General features: G+C 36.7%; 4 protein-coding genes and 1 long non-coding RNA gene across 7 annotated transcripts; 3 read left to right on the top strand and 2 right to left on the bottom strand.

The window, feature by feature from the left end:
- The first annotated feature begins 263 nt into the window (after positions 1-263).
- LOC103483735 (stem-specific protein TSJT1) lies at positions 264-3,327 on the top strand. Of its 2 annotated transcripts, none has more exons than XM_008440489.3 (5): positions 264-702; positions 2,286-2,526; positions 2,617-2,737; positions 2,824-2,933; positions 3,056-3,327. In XM_008440489.3, exons 1-5 carry the CDS (start codon positions 281-283, stop codon positions 3,089-3,091), a joined length of 930 nt encoding a protein of 309 aa, XP_008438711.2. In that variant the 5' UTR covers positions 264-280; the 3' UTR covers positions 3,092-3,327. The 2 variants fall into 2 exon arrangements, with proteins under 2 accessions (XP_008438711.2, XP_050942069.1); XM_051086112.1 differs by having other exon boundaries at positions 339-702; positions 3,062-3,327.
- A 96-nt stretch (positions 3,328-3,423) lies between these two features.
- LOC103483736 (ATP-dependent (S)-NAD(P)H-hydrate dehydratase) lies at positions 3,424-8,478 on the bottom strand. Its single transcript, XM_008440490.3, has 12 exons — positions 8,311-8,478; positions 7,748-7,984; positions 7,358-7,434; positions 7,122-7,231; positions 6,920-7,034; positions 6,169-6,231; positions 5,892-6,055; positions 5,145-5,206; positions 4,258-4,324; positions 4,043-4,108; positions 3,810-3,938; positions 3,424-3,727 (listed from the first exon to the last, which is right to left on the bottom strand). Exons 2-12 carry the CDS (start codon positions 7,941-7,943, stop codon positions 3,700-3,702), a joined length of 1,077 nt encoding a protein of 358 aa, XP_008438712.1. The 5' UTR covers positions 7,944-7,984; positions 8,311-8,478; the 3' UTR covers positions 3,424-3,699.
- Positions 8,479-13,619: 5,141 nt separating this feature from the next.
- On the bottom strand, positions 13,620-14,044 carry LOC127149853 (uncharacterized). The gene is made up of 3 exons (XR_007821650.1): positions 13,918-14,044; positions 13,760-13,836; positions 13,620-13,686 (listed from the first exon to the last, which is right to left on the bottom strand). It is a non-coding gene; the product is annotated as an uncharacterized LOC127149853 (long non-coding RNA).
- Positions 14,045-15,786: 1,742 nt separating this feature from the next.
- On the top strand, positions 15,787-19,976 carry LOC103483734 (NEDD8-activating enzyme E1 catalytic subunit). Its single transcript, XM_008440487.3, has 9 exons — positions 15,787-16,178; positions 16,273-16,436; positions 17,088-17,290; positions 17,415-17,647; positions 17,726-17,788; positions 17,868-17,924; positions 18,101-18,222; positions 19,124-19,241; positions 19,397-19,976. The coding sequence occupies exons 1-9, from the start codon at positions 16,077-16,079 to the stop codon at positions 19,682-19,684; spliced, it is 1,350 nt and encodes a 449-aa protein (XP_008438709.1). The 5' UTR covers positions 15,787-16,076; the 3' UTR covers positions 19,685-19,976.
- Positions 19,977-20,980: 1,004 nt separating this feature from the next.
- On the top strand, positions 20,981-23,185 carry LOC103483733 (uncharacterized). Of its 2 annotated transcripts, none has more exons than XM_051086111.1 (3): positions 20,981-21,102; positions 21,225-22,015; positions 22,217-22,759. In XM_051086111.1, exons 2-3 carry the CDS (start codon positions 21,896-21,898, stop codon positions 22,469-22,471), a joined length of 375 nt encoding a protein of 124 aa, XP_050942068.1. In that variant the 5' UTR covers positions 20,981-21,102; positions 21,225-21,895; the 3' UTR covers positions 22,472-22,759. The 2 variants fall into 2 exon arrangements, 1 of the variants encoding a protein (XP_050942068.1); XR_007821649.1 differs by lacking the exon at positions 20,981-21,102 and adding an exon at positions 22,950-23,185 and having other exon boundaries at positions 21,732-22,015; positions 22,217-22,686.
- Positions 23,186-24,772: the final 1,587 nt, after the last annotated feature.

Genomic DNA, 24,772 nt, shown 5'->3' with positions numbered 1-24,772 from the left:
TTAACAAAAAAAAGAAATGGTAAACGGCGGTATTGTCCACGTCATTAACCCCGAAGCCCAGGAATCATCGCCACAAGGTGGGTCCCGCCGGCCACATTTCAGTCTCCTTCTCCACCTGGCAGCTCCCTTCCACCTATTCTTTTTTTTTTTTTTTCTCTCCTTCTCAGTCCACTGGTAACCTTTTTTTTTTTTTTTCCTTTTTTCCTTTTTTTTTTAAATAACAACAAGAAGTAGAAATTAATTTTTTGTTTTTTTAAAAAAGAAAACAAAAGGATGTAAAATGACGAGCATATCCTCGTCCTCTCCTATATATACCAACAAAGCAAGTGATCACTCACCCCATGTCCAACCTTCTCATATTTCCACCTTCACCAATTCCCTAAACAACTCTTCGTTTCTTCTTCTTCTTTTTTTTTCTTTTTCTTTTTTGTCTCTTTTTTCCGTTCATTTGTTATTATTATTATTATTATTATTATTATTATTATTTGAAAGTGAAGCCATGTTGGGATTATTCAGCAGTTCCATCATGTCCCCGCCGGACGAGTTAGTCGCTGCCGGCAGCCGTACGCCGTCGCCGAAAACCACATCCACCACTCTACTGAACCGGTTCGTCCAAACCAACCCCTCCGCCGTGTCGCTGCAGCTCGGTGACCACGTCCAGCTTGCTTACACTCACGAAACTGAATCCGCCTTATGCCCCAGGTAAATTACTCCATTTAAATCCGCCGCCGCCGTACCGGAATCTTTTTTTTTTCTTTTTCGAATTACTGGTAAATTAGACGAAATCGAAATTGGTGATCGAACGGTTCAGGATGATGGAGGGTCTTAGTTCTTCAAATCTCGGCCGTTAAATTGATGGGTGTTTGGTTGCTGAGAAAAAACGGGACGGAAACCGACGGAAATATATTTTGGAATTGTCGGTCTTCTCTTTGTCGGCGTCCTATAATCTCGATTGAAATTTAGTTTAAACTAACAATAATTACTTTTTAAGTACAATAATAAAATTTAGTATCTACGATAAATCTGAGCGTAGAAATAACATAAAAACAAATTGAAAAAGGAAAAAAAAAAATATATTGATGAAAAAGTTGTAGTGAGTAACATTGAATGGCTGCGATTTGTCGATCCCGTAGTGGCACGTGCGATCAAGGTCAGTTGATAGTAAATTTGTCTGACAAGAATCCATTGGCCTTGTGACACGTGTCACCTAATTTCTGTCCTGCTTTTAAAACTTATCCATTGGGCTGATACCATAAAGTAAATGTATATTTTTTTAATCATGGGTGTATTATTTAGTTAGCAATTAGTATCAATTTAAATAATTGTTCTTTATTCTTCATTTCTTCATTCCCTTTAGTTGCTTATCAATTCTTTGACTTTCCTTAAGGTGGATTACCAATACACTCAACGAGATAGGATTTTAATTGCTTCGTTAAAGTATAAATGTTGTGTCCTTTTTAACACCTTTACTCAATCCTTACGTAGCTTAGGATTTTGATTGGATATCTCAACCACCGATAAGTCTAGTATAGGTTCAAAGGTTTCAAATCACCGATGTAGGGAGTTTGTCCTCAACTTCATGCTATTTATATTACATACATATAAAAAAATTAAAATAATATCAATTTTAAAAGGTTGGGATTGATCATAAAAACTATCTCCCCACCTCTTCTGGATCAAGGTTCAAGTCCCATTTTTACATTTTAAATATCAACAATATCAGTAGCTAGCATAGACTTAGGTTCAATCCCTACTCCTTATAGTTTTTTTAGATTATATTTACTGAATTACAAAGACTCAATCAACAGAATAATTCTAGATCGGCCACTAATCTTAACCTTTTTTTTTTTTTAAAAAAAAAGATAGATAGAAATTTAACTTTATAAACCTCAAGGTAATTTAACTAATTAAAACTTTGGTTAGAGACCCAAACTAAAAAAAACAAGACTTAACAATTGAATCAAAGCATCAACTTGAAGTATCATGGAGCCATGTATAAAAACTGTACTACGATATTGGCTTTTTATTTTATTTTACAGTTCTTGGTTTTGGTGCAAGAAGGTTAGTAACTTTTTTGATATTTATTGATAAAATAATCTCACAGAAACAGGAGTCACGTAACGTAACTCATAATTAATGCTTATTATTGGATTCAATCAATGAAGTAGTTAGAGTAAAACTCCACTAATTAGTCAATCAAAATTCAGCCATCGCACCAATGACACATGGAGACTAGAGATGTCAATTAACTGAATTAACGAATTTGCTTAATTACGAGACAACAGATCTTTTGCGGTGAAGGACGACATCTTCTGTTTATTCGAGGGGGTTTTGGACAATTTAGGAAGCTTACGTCAACAATACGGCTTAGCCAAATCGGCGAACGAGGTGATTCTGATGATTGAAGCTTACAAGGCTCTCCGTGACCGGGCACCCTATCCGCCCAGCCACGTCGTTGGTCATCTCAGCGGCAGTTTCGCCTTCATCGTCTTTGACAAGTCCACCTCCACTCTATTCGTTGCTTCTGTAACTTTCTTTCTTTCCTCCTCTTTCTTTAATCCCTTTCTTTCATGTTCATTTGGAATGATCTAAGGTTTTGTTTTGTGATCTCCATAGGATCGAAATGGGAAAGTTCCGTTGTATTGGGGAATTACTGCCGATGGTTACGTGGCCTTTTCCGATAACGCCGATCTGCTCAAAGGCGCTTGTGGGAAATCGCTTGCTTCTTTCCCTCAAGGTTGATTAGATTCCTATACCCTTTTAGAACCTTGCATGCTAAACAAGCTTGTTCTGTAATGATAATGGAGGGTTTTTCTTTTGTAGGGTGTTTCTTATCTACAGCAGTTGGTGAACTGAGATGCTATCAGAATCCTAAGAACAAGATCACTGCTGTTCCTGCTAATGAGGAAGAGATATGGGGTGCAACATTCAAAGTAATTTTTCACTTTCAGACTATCCCTATTTTTAGGAAAGTTTCGCAACAATCAATCAATCCTTCACTGAACTACCATTTCTAAGACTAGTGTACTTTTGTGTGGTTGGTGTCATTTTTCAGGTGGAGGGGCCTGCAGCTTTGGCGGCCACACGGTGAAGAGATTTTCTCATAGCAAAGGACATTTTCATATATTTGTGTTTTATTTGTGGTTGAGAATGCAGATCAGAAGAGAGAGAGGGGGGTACCTAACAGACACAGATGTGTTTGTCTCAATTGGGTGTGTTTTTTTTGTGTTCTTTTTGCTTGTAATCTGATGTAAATCCCTTTTGCTTTTGGTGTAATAAAGTCGGTGACTTTGTAGAATTATAAATGGAAACTTGAATTTCCCACCACTTACGTTTTGGCCATTTTCAACCACCTGTTCATATCAAATGTATGGATGTCATTAACGTCTGAATCAGAACATAATGCAAACTCATAAAGTCATGTAATGTTGAAACGATTGAACAGGAACCTCAAAATTATTGAAGATTTTGTCTATGGTGATGGAAAAGGCTAAACACGATAGATATTGTCAATCTGTTCTTTCTACATGGCACGACCTATTCCTTGAGACATTCTCCATTTAGTTAGTTCCAAAGATCTAATCCTAATAGACAATATAGAACCTGATGATCAAGTTCATGGTATGGCCAAACATTTTACATGCATGACCAATCAAATCACGAGTATCTTCAGCGCAGTCGCAAGATCAGTGGAATCAATTAGTCAGCTGGAGAAATGTCCTCTAGACTGCAAAAAGAAGGAACCAATATTAGAAGCAGATTTAGTTTTTACATTGAAATGAACCCTCTTTCCTTAAAGATGACAGTACCTTCTCCACAAGAACTCGATGATATCAGTAGTAAGGGTTGATCTTTTCTTGTTCTCAAATGCAAGCGATGCAGCCCTTCTAAGTAAAGCAGATCCAGCAATGCACCCTAACACTGTTGGATTCTTAGGACTACATGTGAAAAGGGTTGGATGTAAATCATTATACGAAATCGGTATTTGTCATAGCCTCATAGGAGTTGAAAGATCAGATGATGTCTAAATACTAGAACTTGCCTGCTAGTCATATTGTCATCTGTGACTAAACCTTGTCGCTGGGCCCAAGATATGAAAACTGCAACACTGGACCACAGGAGGAAAGAAAAGAAGAGTGAAATTATTGTACAGAATTCATGAACTTCAGGCTTCTTAGCTCATGTTAGGAAAGTAAATAAGGCGTTGAAGAAAACTATATTCGCCAAGAACAGTGAAAACACATGCCAATTACTTGCCTTCCTGAAAGAATATCACCTTGCCCACCACAGCGTCGGGGAGATCCATAAATGCTCACTGACTTGACTGCATCAGGGGTCACATGATTTCACTAAATGGAAGAATCAAGTATAATCTAGCAAGGAAGAAGCCTTGACATCATATTAATAGTTAGGTAAGAAATCGCTTTAAGTCCTAAACATTTATAGCTTAGTTCATGAACTTTGGTTATTTTAATCATTGTAATATAAAATTTGTAACAATTTGATCTCCTACCGTGGAAATTGTATTATGATAAAATGATTTTCTTTTTCTGCATAGGCAGACCATTAAATAAATTAGAGACTCAAAATGGTTATATTATAAACTACAAAGTCTACATCATTGAATTAGAAAAATTGGCAATCAATTTTAATGAAATTCTTCATTGTAGAGGTTAAACTGTTGCAAATTTGAAGTCTAGGTAGGAACTAAATAGCATGAAAGATATAAGGATTAAGTTGTTGCAAACTAAAGTTCAACAACTAAATTGTTACTTTTATGAAAATTCCACAATAAAGAAACCCAAGTTATTATATTGACATGGGCATTAAGAACTAAATTCCTATATTGACAAAGTCAAAACAAAAAATCTAGGGAAATTTGTAGAATTTGAAATTTGGACGAGCACTTTCAATCCATATTCATTTGGGTTTACTTCCACCACGTTAGCAGGATAATAGCTTAGCATACAATAATCCATAACAGACAATTTTATCATTTTTTCCTAATCTGACCAAAAGGTAAAGTTCAGCGCAACAGGTGGGTTGGTGACACAGTGACTAATAATTCATAGAAAAGGAACATTGAATTTGTAGCACTTCTATAACATTAACATGGAAAAATACTTTGTATTTGAAATCAGTACCTGTCTCACCGTCACTAATGAGGTCAGCCCTCCCTTTCCTGAGGATAGTTAGGCCACCAATCCTGATCATGTCCAAAAGTTTAGTAAGCCAAAGACTAGAAAAATTGAATGAAATAAAAATGAACACCACGTAGAAGCAATACTTTAACGATATTTGTTCGAACTTATAAAATAGGATAAAAAAGACCCACATAGGGAAACCATTTCCTATGTATTAAGCAATAAGGAATCCCTAATGATTATTTACCAATTCATTTGGCAAGATACAGTCATATTTTTAAATCCTAATGTCAAGACTTTCATACTGCAGAAATAGTTATTGGGGAAAGCTGTATGTCGTAAATCCAAGAGTGATGACTGATCAGATTATTGGACGGACGGAACACACCACCAAAATATTCCCCTTCCTGATAGTAAACCATCTGGCTAGAGATCTCAGAATCTGCCGATAATTAATAGTATAGAGAAACCAGTATGGCCCCCTGGATAGGAGTAACATCTATAGAGAATTCTGATCCGATGAGGTCAACTTCTCATCTGCCAACATTTCAAATATAAGTACCTCAACAAGCAACTTCTTAATAATGCAATCACTAATGTGGTGATTTCATTTCAGGGGTGTGGTAGGTAGCGTCTATACTAGAGCAATAAGCATGTCAACATTGCAGAATCATGACTTATGAAACTCTATCCAAATGAAGAACAAGATGATTTTACTCTATCCACATGAAAACGTGATGATTTTACCTTTTGGCAAGAGATAGCAATTGGTTAGGAGCATCTTGTTCATCGACTTCAGCAAGCAGCACATTTTCCACAAGACGTTTATATTCATTTACATTGGGAGTCAGGACTGCCAGGGGGTAATTGCTTACAAGGTGGAGATTGCCAGTGATAAGAAAGAGACCATCCTGATAAAGCAACAAACAGAATCAGCATTAAGCAGCCAACAATAGACTGCACACGCGACGTACTATGAAAAAGCCAATTTCTTTAAAATCATAGGTGCTTCAAATATGCATACCCCATCTATGACCATTGGTATATTGGTCTGCCTTGCATGCTTTATGATTTCACTGACACAATCCTGAAAGAGTTTTAGACCATTAGAAAAATTATGGTATCAAAGGCAAGAAAAGAACTATGCATAAAATATAATGCCTGCTCGCTTGAATACCCAATAAACTACGTCCGGCAACCCAAAAGAAAATTATGAAAGCTTGAAATTTTGAAATATTAGTTTCAACCTCGGGGTGAGCTCTATATTTCATAGTTGACAACTTGTTGAAACAGTACATAGGCATAGGCTTACAGCCAAATTGACTGCCAGAAAATATCAGATCAATGTACATAAAGAAACAATGGACGAATTAACTTCCAGACCATTTTAGTGGACTGCGATGGCAAAAAAGAGACTCAGAAAATCAAATTTCTTCCATTTTTGTATCTATCTTTAAATTTCAATCAATTTGAGGCTCACGCCAAAAATTTAAAGGGGATCAAGTTAACAAAATGAGGCCTGATGTGACGAGTGAACTAAGTACCGCGCTTCACCTTCTTTCACTCAGTAGTTAGCACGGAGGAAAAAACGAAAGGTATTTTCTATATTGCCCTCGCCAAATCTATAGAAAAATCCCATCTTATCAAACATGTAAACCGAAGTTTGAAAGTCTGGAAGTAAGAATGAATTTTAAAACTTGCAGGACAAAAATGGAATCGAGTGTATTGTTCATGAAGGGACTACGTAATTAGCCAAAAAGCAATAACATAATCACCAGAAGAAATGGGTCCCTTCCAAGCCCTGGACCAATGACAAGACAATCAAATCTTTCCAGCCACTTGTCAACCTCAGCAAGGACCCTTTCTGAGATGAACTTCCTTTCCTCATCTCTAAACATCAGAACGCATCAGAAAAGTATCAAAGTTCCTATTCAATTTTTTCCACTCAGACCAAAATATACACAAAAGTGGAAGTACCTGACACTGTATGATTCTTCAAGAACAGGATGCACAATTAGCTCTGGACTATAGCTCTTTATGACAGGAGCAGCATCTTTTGTGCAGAAAACATGAGATAAATCTGCACCCTGGAAGGAAAAACTAAGGTTATTATTCACCTTTGCAAGTAAGACGAACAAAGATTAAATATCCAAATAGAAGCTACAGAATAAAACTTTCCAACAAGGAGAGCAATAGAAGGAGTCTGAACTAACAATTTTCAGAGCTGATATAGCTGCAAAGTAGGGAGCACCTGTGTACTCGCGACATCCACCAATAACAGCTATCTTCCCTGACATACAGATTGTTAATTAGAGGGCTTCATAGAAATACCTTAAACCAGTGGACAACATTGGTAAAGGATAAAAATGCCAGAAGTTACAATTGGCAGAAAACTAAAACTAGTATCAAAAACCAATATTCAAATTGAGTTAACAACATCTACAAAGTACCCAAAACCATTACTTTTAATTTTTTACTTACCAGAAAGTTATAGGAGACTAATCCATGACAACAAAAAACTCGAGTATTTTTCAACCAATCGTTCATTGCAAATTGGAAACAAATGAAAAACCACAGAAGTACAGAGTACGTTGAGAACTTACCCGCCTGGCCTTTGTATCTATTGGGATCAAGACAAGGTGTGATTGCTCTTAGAATGTGCTCAGCATCAGCCTCGATCGAAGTGCCACTCATGGCTTTGATTTGTTGCCGTCTATTCTGATAGGTACAATCACCGAACCCTCCAAGACACCGTAACAGAAACTGTTGCCTTCTAAAAACAGCCGGGGAAGCCAACATTCAATAACTTTGGTCTATCGATAAACATTAACCGATTAACTCTGGACATAAGAAAACTCGAAATCAGTAACTTCATCCTATGGAAAATCTGTACACTTTACCAGCGCGACAGAAACGATACTCAAATAATCCGATTCATTCAAACTCATAGTCATTTCATTTCACAATCCATTTGAATTAACACATATATTAGAATCAAAACCATAAATCTCCATCAATTTGTAACTCAAAATCATGGCAAATACAAGAAAAGTTGCAACCGAAATCAGTTCCGATATTGAAGAAAATAATTAGAAGCTAGACTAATGCAACAGAAAAACAATAATCGAAATTTGCATAAGGATATGGAGAAAAAATTTCAGAGAACCTTTTAGTTTTTCGCCTTCCAACGAACGAAGAAGAAGAAGAAAAAGAAGAAGAAGAAGAAGAAGAGGGATAACACGAGGGAGGTGATGTGGCAAAAGTCAACAATTCCACGTATAGAGAGGTTTTGTCTTAGCTAGGTCGACATGTAGTCGAAGGCTTGTTCCTATCGTTGTAGAAATATCGACATGTCGTTTAGCTCACTCCTTTAAGTACGCTGAAGTTGAACGCGGCGAGAACGAAAATAACCGATGAAGGAAACAGCGAAGTTGAACGCGGCGAGGTCTGGCTTGGTGGTGATCGGAGCTTTGGCCTTCGGATACCTGAGCTTACAGGTCGGGTTCAAACCCTACCTCGAGAAAGCTCAAACTTATCTTCAACATCCCGAGCCTGAGCCCTCTACAATTCTAAAAGACGCCGTTTCAAACCCCGACGGTTAAGCTCAATCTTCGTTGTTTTGGTATGTATAAATTTAGCTCATTGGGGATGACGCTTTAGAGATTACCTTGAAATTTCTCAGTTTCCAGAGATGTTGGGAAACTGAAGAAGGATCAATTGCTATTGATTGAAGATACAGATAGATTAGGGAATCCTTCGATTCTCGTGGTATGTGCTCACTGTCGTTTGAATTCTGAAAATTTCCATTCTCAGATTCGTTACGAACATTGATCAAGTAGACCATTTTCTGACTTACAATAATGTAGTTTGAAAGTTTGCTCTTTCTTTATCGTAGTTTGATGTTGTTTAGTTATAGTTTCAGTGATATTGCATACAAAAACTTTGCATATCATAAACCGCGTCTTTGTTGATCTTGGCCATAATTTGAAGTGGAAATTGTTCTTGGGGCTGTGTTATTTCCTTTTTTTTTTTTTCCTTCTGGTTCATGATGTTCAGATTAACATGGTTCAGCAAACGACGATATTGAACATATGCTCCATGGTCATTGCTGGTTTGGAAGAAATTTTAGCTTTCTTCTAGGAAGGGTTCTTATCTGGACTGTCTTGCCATAGCAATAGTTTTCTGAGTCTCAACCACAGTTAAGTACATATTATTATTAAAAATGGGTCGGTTGATCGGAAAGCTATCCTCTAGCCATTTCGAACGGTCGGTTCAGTTGGTTGACTCGGTTTCTCCTTCCTCGGATTGTTTTGATTGCCCTTATTGAATATAATTGGTGACATTTGCTTCAATCTCCCTGGTAGTACAGAAAGGATCTTTGATGGGTTCGTCTTAAGATTCATCAAATGTGTGATTGAGTCGCAAAAACTTCCATATAGGTTCTTCACTAAAATGTTTCAATACATCATTGTCTTTCAAAATATTGGATTTGGTAACTTCCATATAGTTTTTTCACTGAAATGTTTCAATCCTCATTGGCTTTCAAAATATTGGATTAGTAAATTAGTAGTGTGGTTGCACCAACCTCCATTGGGCTACTTCCCTTGTACACGCCTTTTAGAACGTTTGAATACATCTGAGATGCCGAGTTCGAAATGTGGGTGTTAGAGATCACAAGAATTAATCACCAAACCATTTTCAAATGTATCAAAGTTGGTCGTCTTTGGGCAGTGTGTCTCCTGGGAGAATAGCACGAAGCAGGTTGAAATTAGGTACTCTCTTTAGCATAAAGAGGAAAGAAAATAGTTGTTGCACCAGATCAATCCTATGCACCTCAGTCTATAAATGTTGGAGCAACATCTATGGTTCACTTCAGTTGCTGGCAATGTAGAGAGCCCCTATCCTATTGCATCTATCTGATTAGTTTTGGTGGAAGATTGAATAGTTCAAATTGTTTGATAGGAAAGACTGACTGTAGTCTCGAGTTTTACCTACTGCACTCCCTTGCAACTCGGGAGAGATGGAGTGATGGAGTTTAGATGACAGGCTAGAGGGGAATTTATGAATGGAAGATAGTTGTAGAAAAGAGAAAGAGGATTCCTACAGAATAGGGAGACACTTTAAAGGAGGAAAACTTATCGAGAGTCCCAACTAAAAATGCTTCAAAGTTTAGTATAATGTCACGTCTGTGGTAGAGTTTCTAGTACCTTTACCACTTTGACTAATTCAGATGATAACAGAGTTCAAAAGAATAGGGTCTTTTTAATACTTTCCGAAGTTTTGGAAACTTTTTAAAACAACACATCCAATGGTTTCGATGTGAAGCTAACCATCGGGTTCTTTCTTTTTTTGAAAGATTTAGGATATTCTTGAAACTTTTGAAAGCTCGAGAGCTTTTTTTGTACAAAAGTATAAAGTTTAGTTAATTTGATCATTTTTTACAACTAAGTATAATATATAGTTAATAACTTAGGATATATGTTTGAGAAAGGTGGATGTGTCTTATAATATAATATTATAAAATTCATTTTGATATTTGGTTTTTAATTTATTCATCCTAAAACCATTTTTTCATAGTCTTAATTCGCCAAAATTTGGAAGTCACTAGGTTGAAATTAAGGACAGTGGAAAAAAACTTCGTACTCATTTTGATTCAGACGTCACAGAGATAGAACCATTTCCCACTCAACGACCATACGTTCGGCCCGCCCGTAGAAAACGTGCAAGTGTTTACCTATCAACCCCATTCACAACTCTACCTAAATGGTCTATGACATCAACTACTACTACCTCTCAGTGTGAACCAATTGTTTATGATCCCATGCACAAAATACTTGACGTCGATTTGGATAGACTTTGAGCTTGGATTACAGACAAGCGTACAGACGATGAGGTGCGTGAAACCTTTCATGGGAAAAAATCGAAGATACTTTTCAGAGGCTTGTTTATGTGTCGCCGGTGGTTGGCGGATGAGGTAAGGGATTATCTTATTATTTATGCCATTATAATTTTTTTATTGTTATGGTTCTATACATTTAGTGCTTACTTTTGTTTCTATTAGCATTTGGGTGCACTTTTTCTTTTCATTCGCTTCAAGATTAAGGCAGTCGACATACCTTCTACTCAAAACTTCACAACTGCAGACACAATCTTTATGGTTTGGAATCATCACGTTACTTATTTGCATTTGATATTTGTCTTTCAGTCTGATATTTGTGTTTGTATGTTTTTATTTGCAGCGCATTTTAGTTGCGAAGTGACCCCAATACAAAGAATGTATTAAAGAGAATCGCCCGTTTGATTGGAAGGAAGAGTATAGGTTGGTTGACTACGTTGTCGGGTCAAAAGAGGACTTCCAAGATCCTTGGGCAAGTGTTGATTACGTTTACTCTCCATTCAATGTCCATGCCAACCATTGGGTTCTATTATGCTTGGATTTGGTAAGTTGTCAAGTCAAGGTATGGGATTCGCTTCCGTCACTTACAACTACCGAAGAGATGAGAAACATATTACTGCCCATTCGAGAGTTGGTGCCAAATTTGTTAGATAGTACTGGATTCTTTGCTAGGAGAGGTGGATCATCGACATGCAAGGAACCTTGGCCACTTGTCATTGTCGACTCCATTCCACTACAACGAAATAATAGTGATTGTGGCGTATTCACCATTAAGTATTTTGAGTACATAGCTGCTGGTGTTTTAGATACATTATCGTAAAGGAAGAGGAGAAGAAAGACGATAGAAGGAAATGACAAACCTGAAATATTTAGAAAAAATGACCAACTTCATGGAGTTTTTTATTTTGTTACACGGATCGTAAATGTTTTATCGGTTTGTTATACTTATGAAAATTTCTCAAGAAATTACTTACTCTCGTTGACATTTCTGAATCTACCAATCACCTTATTAGAACCTTATTAGAAGTCGTGAACTATAAAAAAGTTTTACTAAACATCACCAAAATGGAAACCTCTCGATGTCCCTAAGCAATTTTGAGATTTGGTTGGTGGGAACCAGAATCTTGGAATAAGTCTTTTAGAATTTTTGTAGACAGGAAGTGGGTGCTGGCCGTTTGAGTGAAAAGAAAGAAACCCGGATTTTTTTATACAGTAAAAGAAATAGGTAAATTGGTTGGTTTACGTGTGTTTTGGTTCTGCCGACCGTTCAACCGACCTATCGATTTCTAATTGTTAGAAACCAACTCCGACCTATCCATTTGCATTCTACTTCTTGGTAATGCATGCATGTATATTTTGGCTAAAACTTCTTCCATCATATCTTTTTCTCCTTTAATTTATATATGATATATTTTTAACAATCGTGATTGTTTAATTCTTTATGGCTACTCCTTTGAGTTGATAGTGTCTTCAGATCCTTTCGTTGTCATAGATTTTTATTATGTAATTCAATCCTCGGGATGTTTTGGTGTCCTTTTTTTGCATGTTATTAAGGTAGTCTGAGTGTAGATTAGGAACCTTTGATTTTTTGTTTATCTATTATTTAGTTGTTTTTGATGTTCTTTGTGAAAGATTATTTTTCTATCTTGTTGTAACGACCCAACTCCTTATACTGAATCGAAGTCATTACTAAATATAGAACAAGTGGTTTAAGTCATAAAATTTATTAAAAACGCGTAGCGTTTAAGAAATTTTATTTATGAAAATTTAAACAAGGTAGTTATGCAAAAAGGTGTAATGCGTTCTAAAGTCCTACTCGGGCCCTATCTACATAAAAAGATGATAAGTAATGAAAAGTACTCGAGCTCAAATACGAAAGTCTAAAATAAGGATAAGCGGAAGCAGTAGCCCCTATGGCCCTCCACGGTCACTTCGGGTCGCTCGCCAGCTTGCCCTTGCCCTTGCCTCGTCCTCTACCTGAAAATATAAAATGAAGAGAGTGAGTATAAAATACTCAGTAAGGGACCCACTACTAGTCCCACTAGGTGCCTGTTAACTTCCTGTCAGAGTCCTGTAACTGGTACCCAATTTCTGGCATGTTCCCGAACACGTGCAACATGCGCTCCCGTAGGAACGTAACTCTGGTCTTCGGTGCCCCGGGGGACACCTAGGACAGTCGGGATGCGAGGACCCCGTCGAGTCACTCGAGTCATATTTATATCCATGCTAGACTGGTGTCCCGTCGGACCACACAGTCCTCAATAGGTGGTGATCCCGAAGGACACCCATGCAGGTACGACTCTAACAGATTAAGCTAACAGGTACCCTAATTGCAGTATACATACACATGGCATCAGCATATAACATATCACATAAATCGTCTCTACACTCTCCGTCTCGACATTCGTCGTATAGCCATAACAGCTCTCGCCACACATAACAGGCCATAGTATAACCATATCGTCAGTTGCATCATACTAACATTTATTTCAGGCATCGTACTGTCTAATTCTTAACATGAAAAATTGGAGCATACATAGTCTCATACTTCTAAACATGAAACTAGTAGTAGAATCTCTTACCTGGAGATTTACTTGTCGAGTCCTAACCGCGAGGCAGTACGCTTTCCAAGCGACGAGGTCCTAACTGTTTAATATGCCAAAATTCGTAATTAGGTCGCCAACGACTAACGGTTCAAGACTCATTTGAAATAACTTACCCTAGAAGGAGGTTGCAGTGCTCGAGCCCCTACTGAAGAAATCCCGCGCTGCAGCAATTACTTGGTCCAAGACGTCCCTTAAGGAAAATAATTTAATTTAATTAACGTCCGAAGCATGGAGTCTTACTGGGAAATGCCACAATAATTAATTAATTTACCAAAATTTAGGTGGATGGAGCCAAATTAGTCTTGGCGGCTCGGCTGGAAAAGGACAGGGACCGGCTCGGCTTGGCGCAGGCGCGGCTCGGCTCGGTACAGGAATTTACGCGTGCGGCTCGGCTTGCAATAGGAATTTACGCGTGCGGCTCGGCTTCACACGCGGACGCGGCTCACACGCGGATGCACGCGGGCGCGGGTTGGGTTCCAGAAGATGGCGCGCGCCGGTTCGGGTCGCGGAGCGGGTTTTCGGACGGATCTTTGCGCGCGGGGCGTCGGCTTCCGGATTTCGGGTGGCGCGGCGGCTGCTGGTGGTCCGGCTACCGCGGCTTCGCTCGGCGACGGCTGCAGACGAGCGTTTCGGCTGCGCTGCGTCGAATCGAAGCGGCGCGACTCGGCTGCGGACGCGCGAAGGTGGCTTCGACTCGGCTTCGGGCGTGCGAGAGACGGCTGCTCCGACGGACGCTCGGCTGCTGGATCGGCTTGGACGATTCTTCCGACGCGGCTGGAAGCTCGGCGACGGCTCGGTTTCGACTGCAGGCTCGGCTGCGCTGCTGAACAGAGAGGGGAGATGCTTGGCGGCTCGGGTTCGCGGCGGCGGCGTGCGGCGGCTAGGGTTTCAATAAAAAAAATTTTCCTTTTTTCTTTTTTTCTTTTCCCCTCTTTCTTTCTTTGATTTTTTTTTTCTCTTCCTCTTTACGCACGAGTCCCAAGGCCTTTTTATAAGAAAAAAAAAACTCTTTTCTTTTCCTTTTAAAAGCCAAAAACAACCCCTCCTCTCTCCCCCCAAATCTCACAAAAAACAACCAACTTTAGTTTAATAAGGCTTCCCTAATTATTTCCAATAAAAATAAAATAATAAAATAAAAAGTAATACTTATTATCCTAAACAAATAAGGATTCCCAACCTTAATTACTCGAGAAAATCAAAATGGTAAGGTTCTTCCAATAAATTTAAAAATTCCCATAACCACACTTAATATTGATGACAATGGCCAAAACAAAAAGAAATATCGAATTTGTTGGGCGTTACACTTGTTCCTCTATCTACATACTTGATTGTAATGCGGAGCTTTCTGGTTTGTTTAAAGTTTAAATTTTTTACTAACGGGTTCTCCAATAAATCTAGAATTGTATTGAGCAAGGTGTCCCAGTGAGAGTGGTTCGGGGCTAATCTCTTTTCTCCTTTCAAGTATGAGTAAAACTCTACTGGTCAAACACATTTATTAGCATTCTTTAGGTTGATGAGTTTATTTTGCAGTTGAATTAATGTTTTTTCACTCTCCTACCTATCTCTAAACCCTAATCAATTGGCTAACACAATGACCTAATTTTCTCTTCTTTTTTTTTGGTTAAAAATGAAATTTAATGATGGTTGAGCATATTCAAAATGTACCTGACATGGTTGATGTTTAAAACGGGATGTACTTAAATATCCTTTTAAATTATTTTTAAATATAATAAAATGAATCAAAATATTTACGAAATGTTACCTACAAAAAGGATACGACGATGCGACAATTTCTAAAATATTAAGACAAAATGAATGTTATTTTTTTTAAAAAAAAAAAGTAACATAGAGATACGAAAGGTAATTCTTTAAATCCACAAAAACTGTCAAAATGTCGATCAAAATACAAATCAAACGCTAAAAACTTGTAGACTCAAACTTAAAAGATGAAAGTTTGGGAATTTTAGAGTTTAGTCTTGCTTTTTAGATAGGCTACTTAGCCTTGGGTCGAAAAAAATGCATCATATCATATAAGTCAAATATTTCTTATTATAAACCTATCACTCTTCTAAATAGTTCGTAATAAACTACGATGTGATCTTATGATATGATCTTAGTTTTGTTAATTAAAATAATTTGTATACGTTTTTTACTTTATAAATAAATAAATAAAAACCGACGCGCGGGATTGGACTTTCACATCTCTTCCACAATCCAACCCGAACTAGCAAAGTGCCACTGCGGTTGAGGGCGCTGCGATTCAACAAACGGCGACTCAGTCCTGCGTGATAACCAAGCTACTTCCACTCTTCCACCCAACGCCCATTTCCTCTACCACCGGAAACCCCTTTTTACCTCTTTCTCCCCTTCTCTTTTATACTCCCAACAATTGCCTCCGGCAGTCCAGAGTCGGCGCTGTAAAGCATTCAAATGGCGGGCTCTGTCGTCCAATCCAGTCGATCGAGGGACCTCGATAAGCTCCTTCTTAGGCCCGGTAATCTCATCGGCGCCAATTTCGAGCCGGGTTCTCAAGTGGGTACTTCTTCTTCTCTGACAATTTTTCAAACACCTTGTGCTCACTACATGGTCTGCAATCGTCTTACGATTGTGTTGTTTTATATTGCAGTTGAGGGACGACCTTCAACAGTATGTGAAAGTGTTGGTCATAGGAGCTGGGGGGTTGGGCTGCGAGCTCCTCAAAGACTTGGCTTTGTCGGGTTTTCGGAATCTGGAAGTCATTGACATGGATCGCATCGAAGTTACTAATCTCAATCGTCAGTTTCTCTTCAGGTTTCAATTGTTTTCTTTGCTCTATTTGTATCTTTGGAGTTTTATTCGTAGTGGATTTTTTTAATTTTTTAACAACAGGGGCCCGGGGGTGGGTGTAGAACTCTCACATTTTGTAGGGTGTATACTGAGCTGTCGTGACATTTCAAATTGATCTCTGTTTTTAAGTTACATCCATTACTGACTGATGATATTTATATTTAGTAAAAATCTGCACTTGTTATAGGAATTCAATGGATCGAATGTCACATTTTGTCACATTTTACTTGACTGAAGCCTTTCTTCATAGTTTGCTTCCCGTTTTGTGGACTTCTCTTATTGTATGTCGACTCATACATTTTTCTTTTCTCAATGAAAGTCCAACTTTTACATCAAAAAAAAAAAAAAGAAGAAAAAAAAAAAAGATGGGTGTGTCGAATGTCCGTTCCTTTTAACCTTTTGTACTAGAATGCTGAACCAGCTGAATTAGCACGGTGCTTAAATAAATTTATCTGTAAGAAAGTTCTTTTCAGGATATTTTATTATTACGATATGATTTGACCTTGGAATCCTTGAGGAAATCACATTTCTCATATGTAAATCTGGAGATGGCTTTACAGTAGTCGTTTGATTAAGTACGGCAGTCAGAAGAATAACACTAAGGTAGCATTGCAGGCTTGAAGATGTTGGTAAGCCAAAAGCTGAGGTGGCTGCAAAACGTGTTATGGAGAGAGTTAGTGGTGTCAATATTCTGCCACATTTTTGCCGGATTGAGGACAAAGAAATTGAATTTTACAATGATTTTCACATAATCGCACTTGGTCTTGATTCAATTGAAGCTCGAAGTTACATCAATTCTGTTGCTTGTAGCTTCCTTGGTATGCTATTCTCTGACTTGCTATGTTACGTCTTTTTGCCATCTTGCTTTCATTAAATGTTAATGTCATGTTATTGATGATGACTGAGAACTTCATGTCCTTTATTTTCTCTTTGTAAATTTAGAGTATGATTCTGATGATAATCCATTAGAAGAAACAATTAAACCAATGGTAGATGGTGGAACTGAAGGCTTCAAGGGGCATGCAAGGGTAATTTTACCAGGGGTCACACCTTGCTTTGAGTGTACCATCTGGCTTTTTCCGCCTCAAGTAAAGTTTCCATTATGTACTCTAGCAGAAACTCCTAGAACTGCTGCTCATTGTATCGAGTATGCTCATCTAATTAAATGGGATGAGGTAATACATTATTACCAGGCTTCTCGTTGATAATTGTGAAAGTACCCCGTTTGGACTTACCAAGACTTTTTCTTTTAGGTTCATAGTGGAAAAGCTTTTGATCCTGATGATTCTGAACACATGAAATGGGTTTACAGTGAGGTATGATAATTCCTGTAGATCCGGTAATTCTTTTCTATTAGTGATTCTAAAATTCTAATTTATCTTCCCGCATCTATAGGCTCTTAAGAGGGCTGAGCTTTTTGGCATTCCGGGAGTTACATATTCACTAACTCAGGTACTTATTAGTCTTGGAATTTTCACATCACTGAAGTAATGGTTATTCTTTTTATCTGAACTTGTGGTTGTTCTGTTAGTGGGTATATATTATCTGCTTGCATCTTTTGTTAACTACTCACACGCTGTTGTTTACAAATTCCCCTACTGATATACATTTTCTAATGGTTTTTTAAGGGTGTTGTTAAGAATATCATACCTGCTATTGCTTCCACCAATGCAATTATATCAGCTGCATGTGCACTGGAAACGTTGAAGATTGTATCAGGATGCAGCAAAACTCTATCCAACTACTTAACGTGTGTACTGTTTTCTTTAACTTTGTGATAATTCCTTTTCATTTTAATGTTATACGGGTTCAATAATAATTTTATAGTGCAGCTTAATATTGTTTTTCTTTATTTCTTACCCATAAATATATGGGTACATCACATGTCAGGCTGCATTTAGAAGTTTTTTTATTATTATAGGTTCTTTTGGGAGCGCAATAACATAGTATTTAGAGGATTGGTGAGGAATCCTAGTGATGGTTCCTTCTTAGATTTCATGTTTTCCTCTAGGCTTCAATTTTGAAGATCATTTGTAATTATTCTCAGAGACATTTTTGTATGGCTGAACCCCCTTCCTTTAATGGCCCTTTCTTGTGTGGGTTTGGTTTTTCTCAAACCTTTTATTTATTTTTCAATGAAATTTTCTGTTTCCATTGAAAATACATTTCGATATATCGTGTAGCATTTTTTGAGTACTTCACTCATAATCCAGGAATGTGGTTTATGTTATGATTGCTACTTTTACATTTTCATTTGTTCTGGTTTTCATTATGGTCGAAAAGTTATATGGTCCTCTTCCATCATTCTTATTATTCTTGTTATTTGTATTCTTGAATTGATAAGTCTGTCAATGCCTTGTTAATATACTAAACACTTTACGGTTCCTTTCCATTATTTATTTTTTACACCTCTTAGATTAGAAGTCTAGCCTTCTATAGCCAATCTCTTCTTTCTATCGAGTGGGAAGTTTATATTACAAATATATTATTTCTATGTTGGAAGTTGAAGCTAGGCTTGCGTGTGAATGACACAATTTTCATAAATCATGTCTGTATTTGGAATAGCCTTTAACATTGTCCCATTATTTACTTTTATTTGTGACCATAATTTCCAGATGCATTGGATTTAATGCCAAGTGATCTTTTTTCAGATATAATGGTGCTGAAGGTCTCCACACTAAAGTGACCGAGTTTGTGAAAGATAAGGACTGTCTTGTTTGTGGTCCAGGCGTTCTTATTGAGCTGGATTCTTCCATTACTTTACAGAAGGTTGGTTATTTAGCTTATGCCATCCACATGTTATATGCAGCTCACAGACATATCCATCTTGTATTCAGTTGTTGCTGTGTTAGTAATTTCAGATTTTGAGAAATCTTGCTAATCCTTCATGACGGTTCCTCCCATTTTGAATTTGCTTGAAACAGTTCATTGACCTGCTAGAAGATTATCCCAAACTTTTGTTATCAAAGGCAAGTGTCACGCATCGAGGGAAGAATCTATACATGCAGGCACCTCCTGTACTTGAAGAGATGACCAGATCAAATTTGGGTGTTCCACTTTTTGACTTGATGGGTAAAGTTTTGAAGGACGTAGTCCATGTGACTGGTGTGGCTTCTAAGAATGATAAGAAAACTTCCTGTCTTCGAAAATTACGTGTGGCTTTTAAGGGGGTTGACGGTGTTACGGACATGGACACTGCAAGTGGGGCTTAATATTACATTGCATTTTTTATCTCCTAATTTGAGTCAGATGCCTCTCTCCACCCCTCTGACATGGAAATTAATGGAAAAAGGTTGATGTGGGGTCTGATCTATTCTCATTTTGTATAAACTTTCATTTCTTGTTCAAAGATTCCTGAAAAGAACAATAGAGCTGTGAATTTGTTGCCCGAGAAGACTGATGTATTGCACAATGATTTACTTCTTTCATCCCTCTACTTCAAGCGACCTTGTGAATATTAACTGCTAACAATGATTATGACTTAGCACAGCGGATATTTTTTAAGATTTCTTTGCCATTTGTATCAGCTTCAGCTTGGAAAAATAGGTATCAAGTTTGTTGCTGCTTTGTATTTTGAACATTGATATCAATCTTTTGGATTGTTTTTTATCTGGTTAAGTAGAAGAGATAAGGAAACCAAAGTATTGTTTTGCCTGAAGTCTTCTCACTCCTGTCTCTTGCTTTATATGTTAAAATAAATGGTATCTGACTCTATTTAAGGTCACATCCTTTCGATGTCAGATGTCGCAGCTTTTCACGAGTGAATGCATCTATCATCTCTTAACCAATTTGAAGAAGAGACATGACTACAAATTAGTCTATAAATATGTCTTGTTTCCAAATTGGAACTTCACTTTTTTATGAATACTTTTCTCTCATTGCCATTTGTAAAATTTGTTGAAGGCTTAATTTACTCTACAAAATAGAATTAGTTGAATTTTATGGACGAAGTGTTTCTTCTATAAGAAAGGTGCTTTGTTCTATTATGAGTGACAATTATTCTTGAAACTTAGGCAGTTAAAGACAAATTATATGAATTTGTTTTACTCATATTTTATCTTGTATATCAAATTACTGCTTTTTTGGTTTTATGGGTATTATTCTTTTTTAAACATGTTTACAATGAATTCGCTCACCTGCTGCTGATCCCCAAATATGATTGATTTGCTTGCTGAAGACAAGGAATGATCTCGGAGAAAACAAGAGATTTACTGAGGCTGAACACTTAATGCTAAAGTAGAAGAAAGAACTCTTTGATCTAACATTTACCTCTCCAGGCCTCCAATTCACAAAGAAAATTGGGCAGCAAACATGGAGGGGCCCTCTACCAGCTAGCAAACCGAGTGAAAATGTGGAACCCTACTCCTCCCATGATTAATAGTTTAGTACTTTGCACATTTGGTTTCACTGTAAAGTGGATGAAAATAGTTATATGGATTTTAATGAGCCTTTGGAATATGTTATGTTCATTCGATTATCTCTGAAGTTGACTGTAGATGAGATTTGATTCCCATTTCCTTTCTCTGTGTTCGATATATTTCTTTATAGATTTCCTGAAATTATTGAACTTAGTCTAGTAAAGGTGGTATTTGGCTTAAAGATAAGATTTGTACATTTCGACCATTTAAAGGTTAATTTCATTGTTTGTATAGTGGCTTTATTTTCCTTTACTTGCATATCTTTCTATCGTTGTTTTATTAAAATTATGAGCTAACCATCTTTCATCTTTGTACATGTTCCTTGACACTACAGATGCAAGTGGCCCTGGGAAAGAGATGTCCACCGACTCCTAGATCTAATGGTCTTCAACTCTTAAACAACACACAAATGCACGGATTAGTACCTATGACAGTTGAGCTTAGCTAGTTCAAGTTGAGAGCCAGATAGATCCTCTCTTATTTATGACAATACAAATCATTTATTGCTTTTTCGAATACTTATCAAAGATTCTTCATCAGATCTTAGTCGTAATATGAAACGTGGTAATGAGATTTGCTTTGATGAACAAAGAGAATCCATTAAAGAAATGCTCTTGAGAAACCCAAGTGCGGAAAAGATTTAAGCCAATCTTCGGCTTGGAGGTGGTGGTGGTGGTTGGTTTTTTGGGGAAGATTTTTGCCGGCAACCGATCCTCATCTTTTCCCCAACTGGATAACACCATGTAATGATTCTTGTGGGGTCTTTAAACTTTAGACAGATTGGCCAGCTGTGGCTAATGACCCACCATCTCACATGCTCAGCCAATATGGTTTTAACTCACCCATCACTACCTTTTTTTCCCTGCTTCGAAAATTCTATATATCCTGAAAGAGAGAGAGAGAAGTAAAGGAAAAAAAAGAGTAATTCTCTCTTTGTTTCTTTTTCCTAACAGACACCCACCTAGCAAGTTAACTCTCTTCTTGCTGTTCTGAGTTTAGACAAACATGGAAGTTGCTTTAGAACTTGAAGATGATTTGTTCTTTGCTGATTTGAGCAGACAGCTTTCTCTTCTTCTCATGGATGATAATGAAGACCCTCTCCCTCGTCCACATGTTTCTCTTCAGGTACTTCATTTTTCATCCCAACACGAACATAGCTCAGCCTTTATAACATTCTAGGTCGTAGGTTCAAATCTCGGCTATCAGAGTGGCATGTACTATTTCAATTTTTCAATCACTTGGGAATTGTCCAATCTTCAAGATCAATAAGTTCTTTAAATTTCTCTGTTGTGACTATGAATTCAAATAAGATTGATCAATTTGCAGGCTCTGTCTCATGGAGTGCACTACCCGACACGGCCACTGGCTACACATGAACATGCCGCCGCCGCTGTTGCCGCTGCCTACAACGGTGTAAGCAAGGGCACCGGTGTGTTCATCCCTAGGTCCCTGCAGCCTGCAAGAAAACAGAGGCGTGGAAGACACAATAACATAAAGCCAAACCGACAGTTTCATATCAGTATTGATGTGAACTCACAAGTATCTTCCAACAACCATTTGATGCGTCCTAAAAAGGGATAAGGATTCGAAGAATTTACGGAAAAGGGTTATCAGAATTCTGATAATAAAAATAAAAAATAATTCTTTCACCAAGTATTAAGTTAATGGTGATAGCTGTACATGGAAGAAGAAGAAGAAGAAGAAGAAGAAGAAGAAGAAGCTATAGTATTAGGCTGTGTGAATTACTGGGTTGTTAATTGGTTTATGTGGTTCATTGGAAGGTTAATTAACCTAAGGTTTGTGAACCTCCTCTCCCCCTTTTGTGAAAAATTAATGGTTGTTTCTTCTAATAATATCATAATTTCATTACATATCTTCCACTGTTTTGTTATTTTTCCAATTTTTTTGTGGGTTGTGAGATGTAACTTTAGACAAAAGAGCAGTCTTGTGAAACATGCTCTGTTTTGTTTGTTGAGATCTGAATCCAACAAAAATCATCAGACTCTGCAAAAGGCTGAAGATGAGTTGAATTTATGTTGTGTGGTTTTTGAGTGTTCAGATTTTGAAGAATATGCTCTTAACTGGCATGACTGCAATGGGCACATGAAGAAGCTTTGATGTTTGAATAGCTGTCTGTCTGAGATCTATGTTGCTGAGTAAAGCTAAAGTTCTTCAAAAACAGAGGAGAGAGAGAGAGAGAGAGATTTTGTGAGGCTTTTAACTTTGGATTCTGTAAATTATTAACTTTTACATTATAAAGTATATACCAAAATGATGGGTGTATTATTATTATTATTATTATTATTATTATTATATGATCCTTCTTATGAGGGTTGGATCAGTCAAATATATCTTTCAAACTATAGTCACTTTCATTTTTAAAGATAACTACGACAAACTGAAAGAGATGTATACCCCTTTGCTTACAATTTGTGTTTCTCTAATTTTCATTTTGTATTTGAATTTTAAATTATTACACTAAAATTTTGTTTATTTATAGTAAAATTGTTTCATTTTTACAAGTTTTTCACTGCGACTCATTTTGGTGTTTAGACTTTCAGTTAATTAATTTGAAATAGTTAAAATTTTGTTAATTAATTTTAATGGTAAACAAAAAAAAAAACATTAGTGAATTTTTTTTAAAAAAATATTGAAATTAAGATAGAAACAAATTTTAAAATAGACGGCAAAAATGCGATATTTTAAAATCTTAACCACCAAATAAGAACAAAATATCAATTTTTTAGAGAAATTATAATATTTTGAAACCTAAATATTATATAAAAACTAACTTTAATATTGATTTTATTTTTAAATATAGAAAAATCAACCAAAATATTTACAAAATATAAAATATTATCTTATTTATCTACAATAAACCGCGATTAAGATAAAGTACTATACGTGTCTATGTGTATCATTATAGAAGCAAATATCGTTGTCTATCACAAATAGATCATGATATTTTGCAATATTTGTGAATGTCTTCAAAAAAATTATATCGTCTAAGATAATCTTTCATAAAAAAATTCTTAAACTAAAAGTTAAAAGGTGAAATGAAAAAGTAAAAAGTACACTCACGATCGATCAGATCTAGATGAGTACATTTTCCATTCCAATCGAGTGATTACAATTGAATCCTTGTTAGTGGATAGCTCTTCAAACTTAGAACAACGTTTACCTATTGATTTACAAGACAAAAAAAAATTCAACCAATACATAATTAACTAAATAAGTGGAGAACCCATCAAAACCTATTTTCTATTTTAGGTGAATTTTTTTTTGGTTTTGTAGCCAATTGTGTGGATAACTACTACAACTATAAAACACAAGAACAACATATAAAACATATGAAAACAAACCGACCCAAACAGTGGTATACCCTTTTCTTTAAAATATCAAAGTCATATCAATAACTTTTATTAATCAGTTTTTGCCTAGATGTTGAAAGAACCCCCACCACTGTTTTATTTAAATTATAATCCCAGAAAAGGGCAAGTAAGCATGTGAGGCAACTGATGAGGAAAAGGGCCAGGGGACAGTTCTGTTTCAATTTTTTTTTCTTTTGAATCTTGGAGGGATTCTATTGTATAACGTTTGATAATGTAAATTATATAAATAAGCTATAACCTCTAACCTAGGAGTTGGAGGGAGGGATGGCAAAGACATGGGAACCGCCCATCTCATCCCCTTTATTACATATCTTATTCCATCACCACCTACACACAATGATGCCCTTTCAAATAATATTATGCATTTGATTATCATCACTTTCTTTTCATCTTTTCATCTTTTCATCTCTTCTAATTTCTTCTCTTTTTCTAATAGCAATTGTTAAACTTTTTTCTTTTTTCTTTTTTTGAATTTTTTTAGCAAATTAAT

Source organism: Cucumis melo, chromosome 6 (assembly GCF_025177605.1).
Source record: "Cucumis melo cultivar AY chromosome 6, USDA_Cmelo_AY_1.0, whole genome shotgun sequence".
Classification (NCBI taxonomy): Eukaryota; Viridiplantae; Streptophyta; class Magnoliopsida; order Cucurbitales; family Cucurbitaceae; genus Cucumis; species Cucumis melo.
Note: the sequence above shows the minus strand (reverse complement) of the source record. Positions and strands in the feature narration are given on the sequence as shown.

What these genes read in the sequence shown, in the direction of transcription:
- LOC103483734 (XM_008440487.3), top strand. Translation starts at nt 16,077, where the DNA reads ATGGCGGGCTCTGTCGTCCAATCCAGTCGATCGAGGGACCTCGATAAG. An exon ending in ATCTAATTAAATGGGATGAG is followed by an intron (nt 17,648 to 17,725) that starts GTAATACATTAT and finishes TTTTTCTTTTAG; the next exon opens with GTTCATAGTGGAAAAGCTTT. An exon ending in TTACATATTCACTAACTCAG is followed by an intron (nt 17,925 to 18,100) that starts GTACTTATTAGT and finishes TGGTTTTTTAAG; the next exon opens with GGTGTTGTTAAGAATATCAT.
- LOC103483735 (XM_008440489.3), top strand. Translation starts at nt 281, where the DNA reads ATGACGAGCATATCCTCGTCCTCTCCTATATATACCAACAAAGCAAGT. An exon ending in GAATCCGCCTTATGCCCCAG is followed by an intron (nt 703 to 2,285) that starts GTAAATTACTCC and finishes ACGAGACAACAG; the next exon opens with ATCTTTTGCGGTGAAGGACG. An exon ending in CCACTCTATTCGTTGCTTCT is followed by an intron (nt 2,527 to 2,616) that starts GTAACTTTCTTT and finishes TGATCTCCATAG; the next exon opens with GATCGAAATGGGAAAGTTCC.
- LOC103483733 (XM_051086111.1), top strand. Translation starts at nt 21,896, where the DNA reads ATGGAAGTTGCTTTAGAACTTGAAGATGATTTGTTCTTTGCTGATTTG. An exon ending in GTCCACATGTTTCTCTTCAG is followed by an intron (nt 22,016 to 22,216) that starts GTACTTCATTTT and finishes ATCAATTTGCAG; the next exon opens with GCTCTGTCTCATGGAGTGCA.
- LOC103483736 (XM_008440490.3), bottom strand. Translation starts at nt 7,943, where the DNA reads ATGTTGGCTTCCCCGGCTGTTTTTAGAAGGCAACAGTTTCTGTTACGG. An exon ending in GAAGGGACCCATTTCTTCTG is followed by an intron (nt 6,232 to 6,919) that starts GTGATTATGTTA and finishes AAACTCTTTCAG; the next exon opens with GATTGTGTCAGTGAAATCAT. An exon ending in TACCAATGGTCATAGATGGG is followed by an intron (nt 6,056 to 6,168) that starts GTATGCATATTT and finishes TTGCTTTATCAG; the next exon opens with GATGGTCTCTTTCTTATCAC.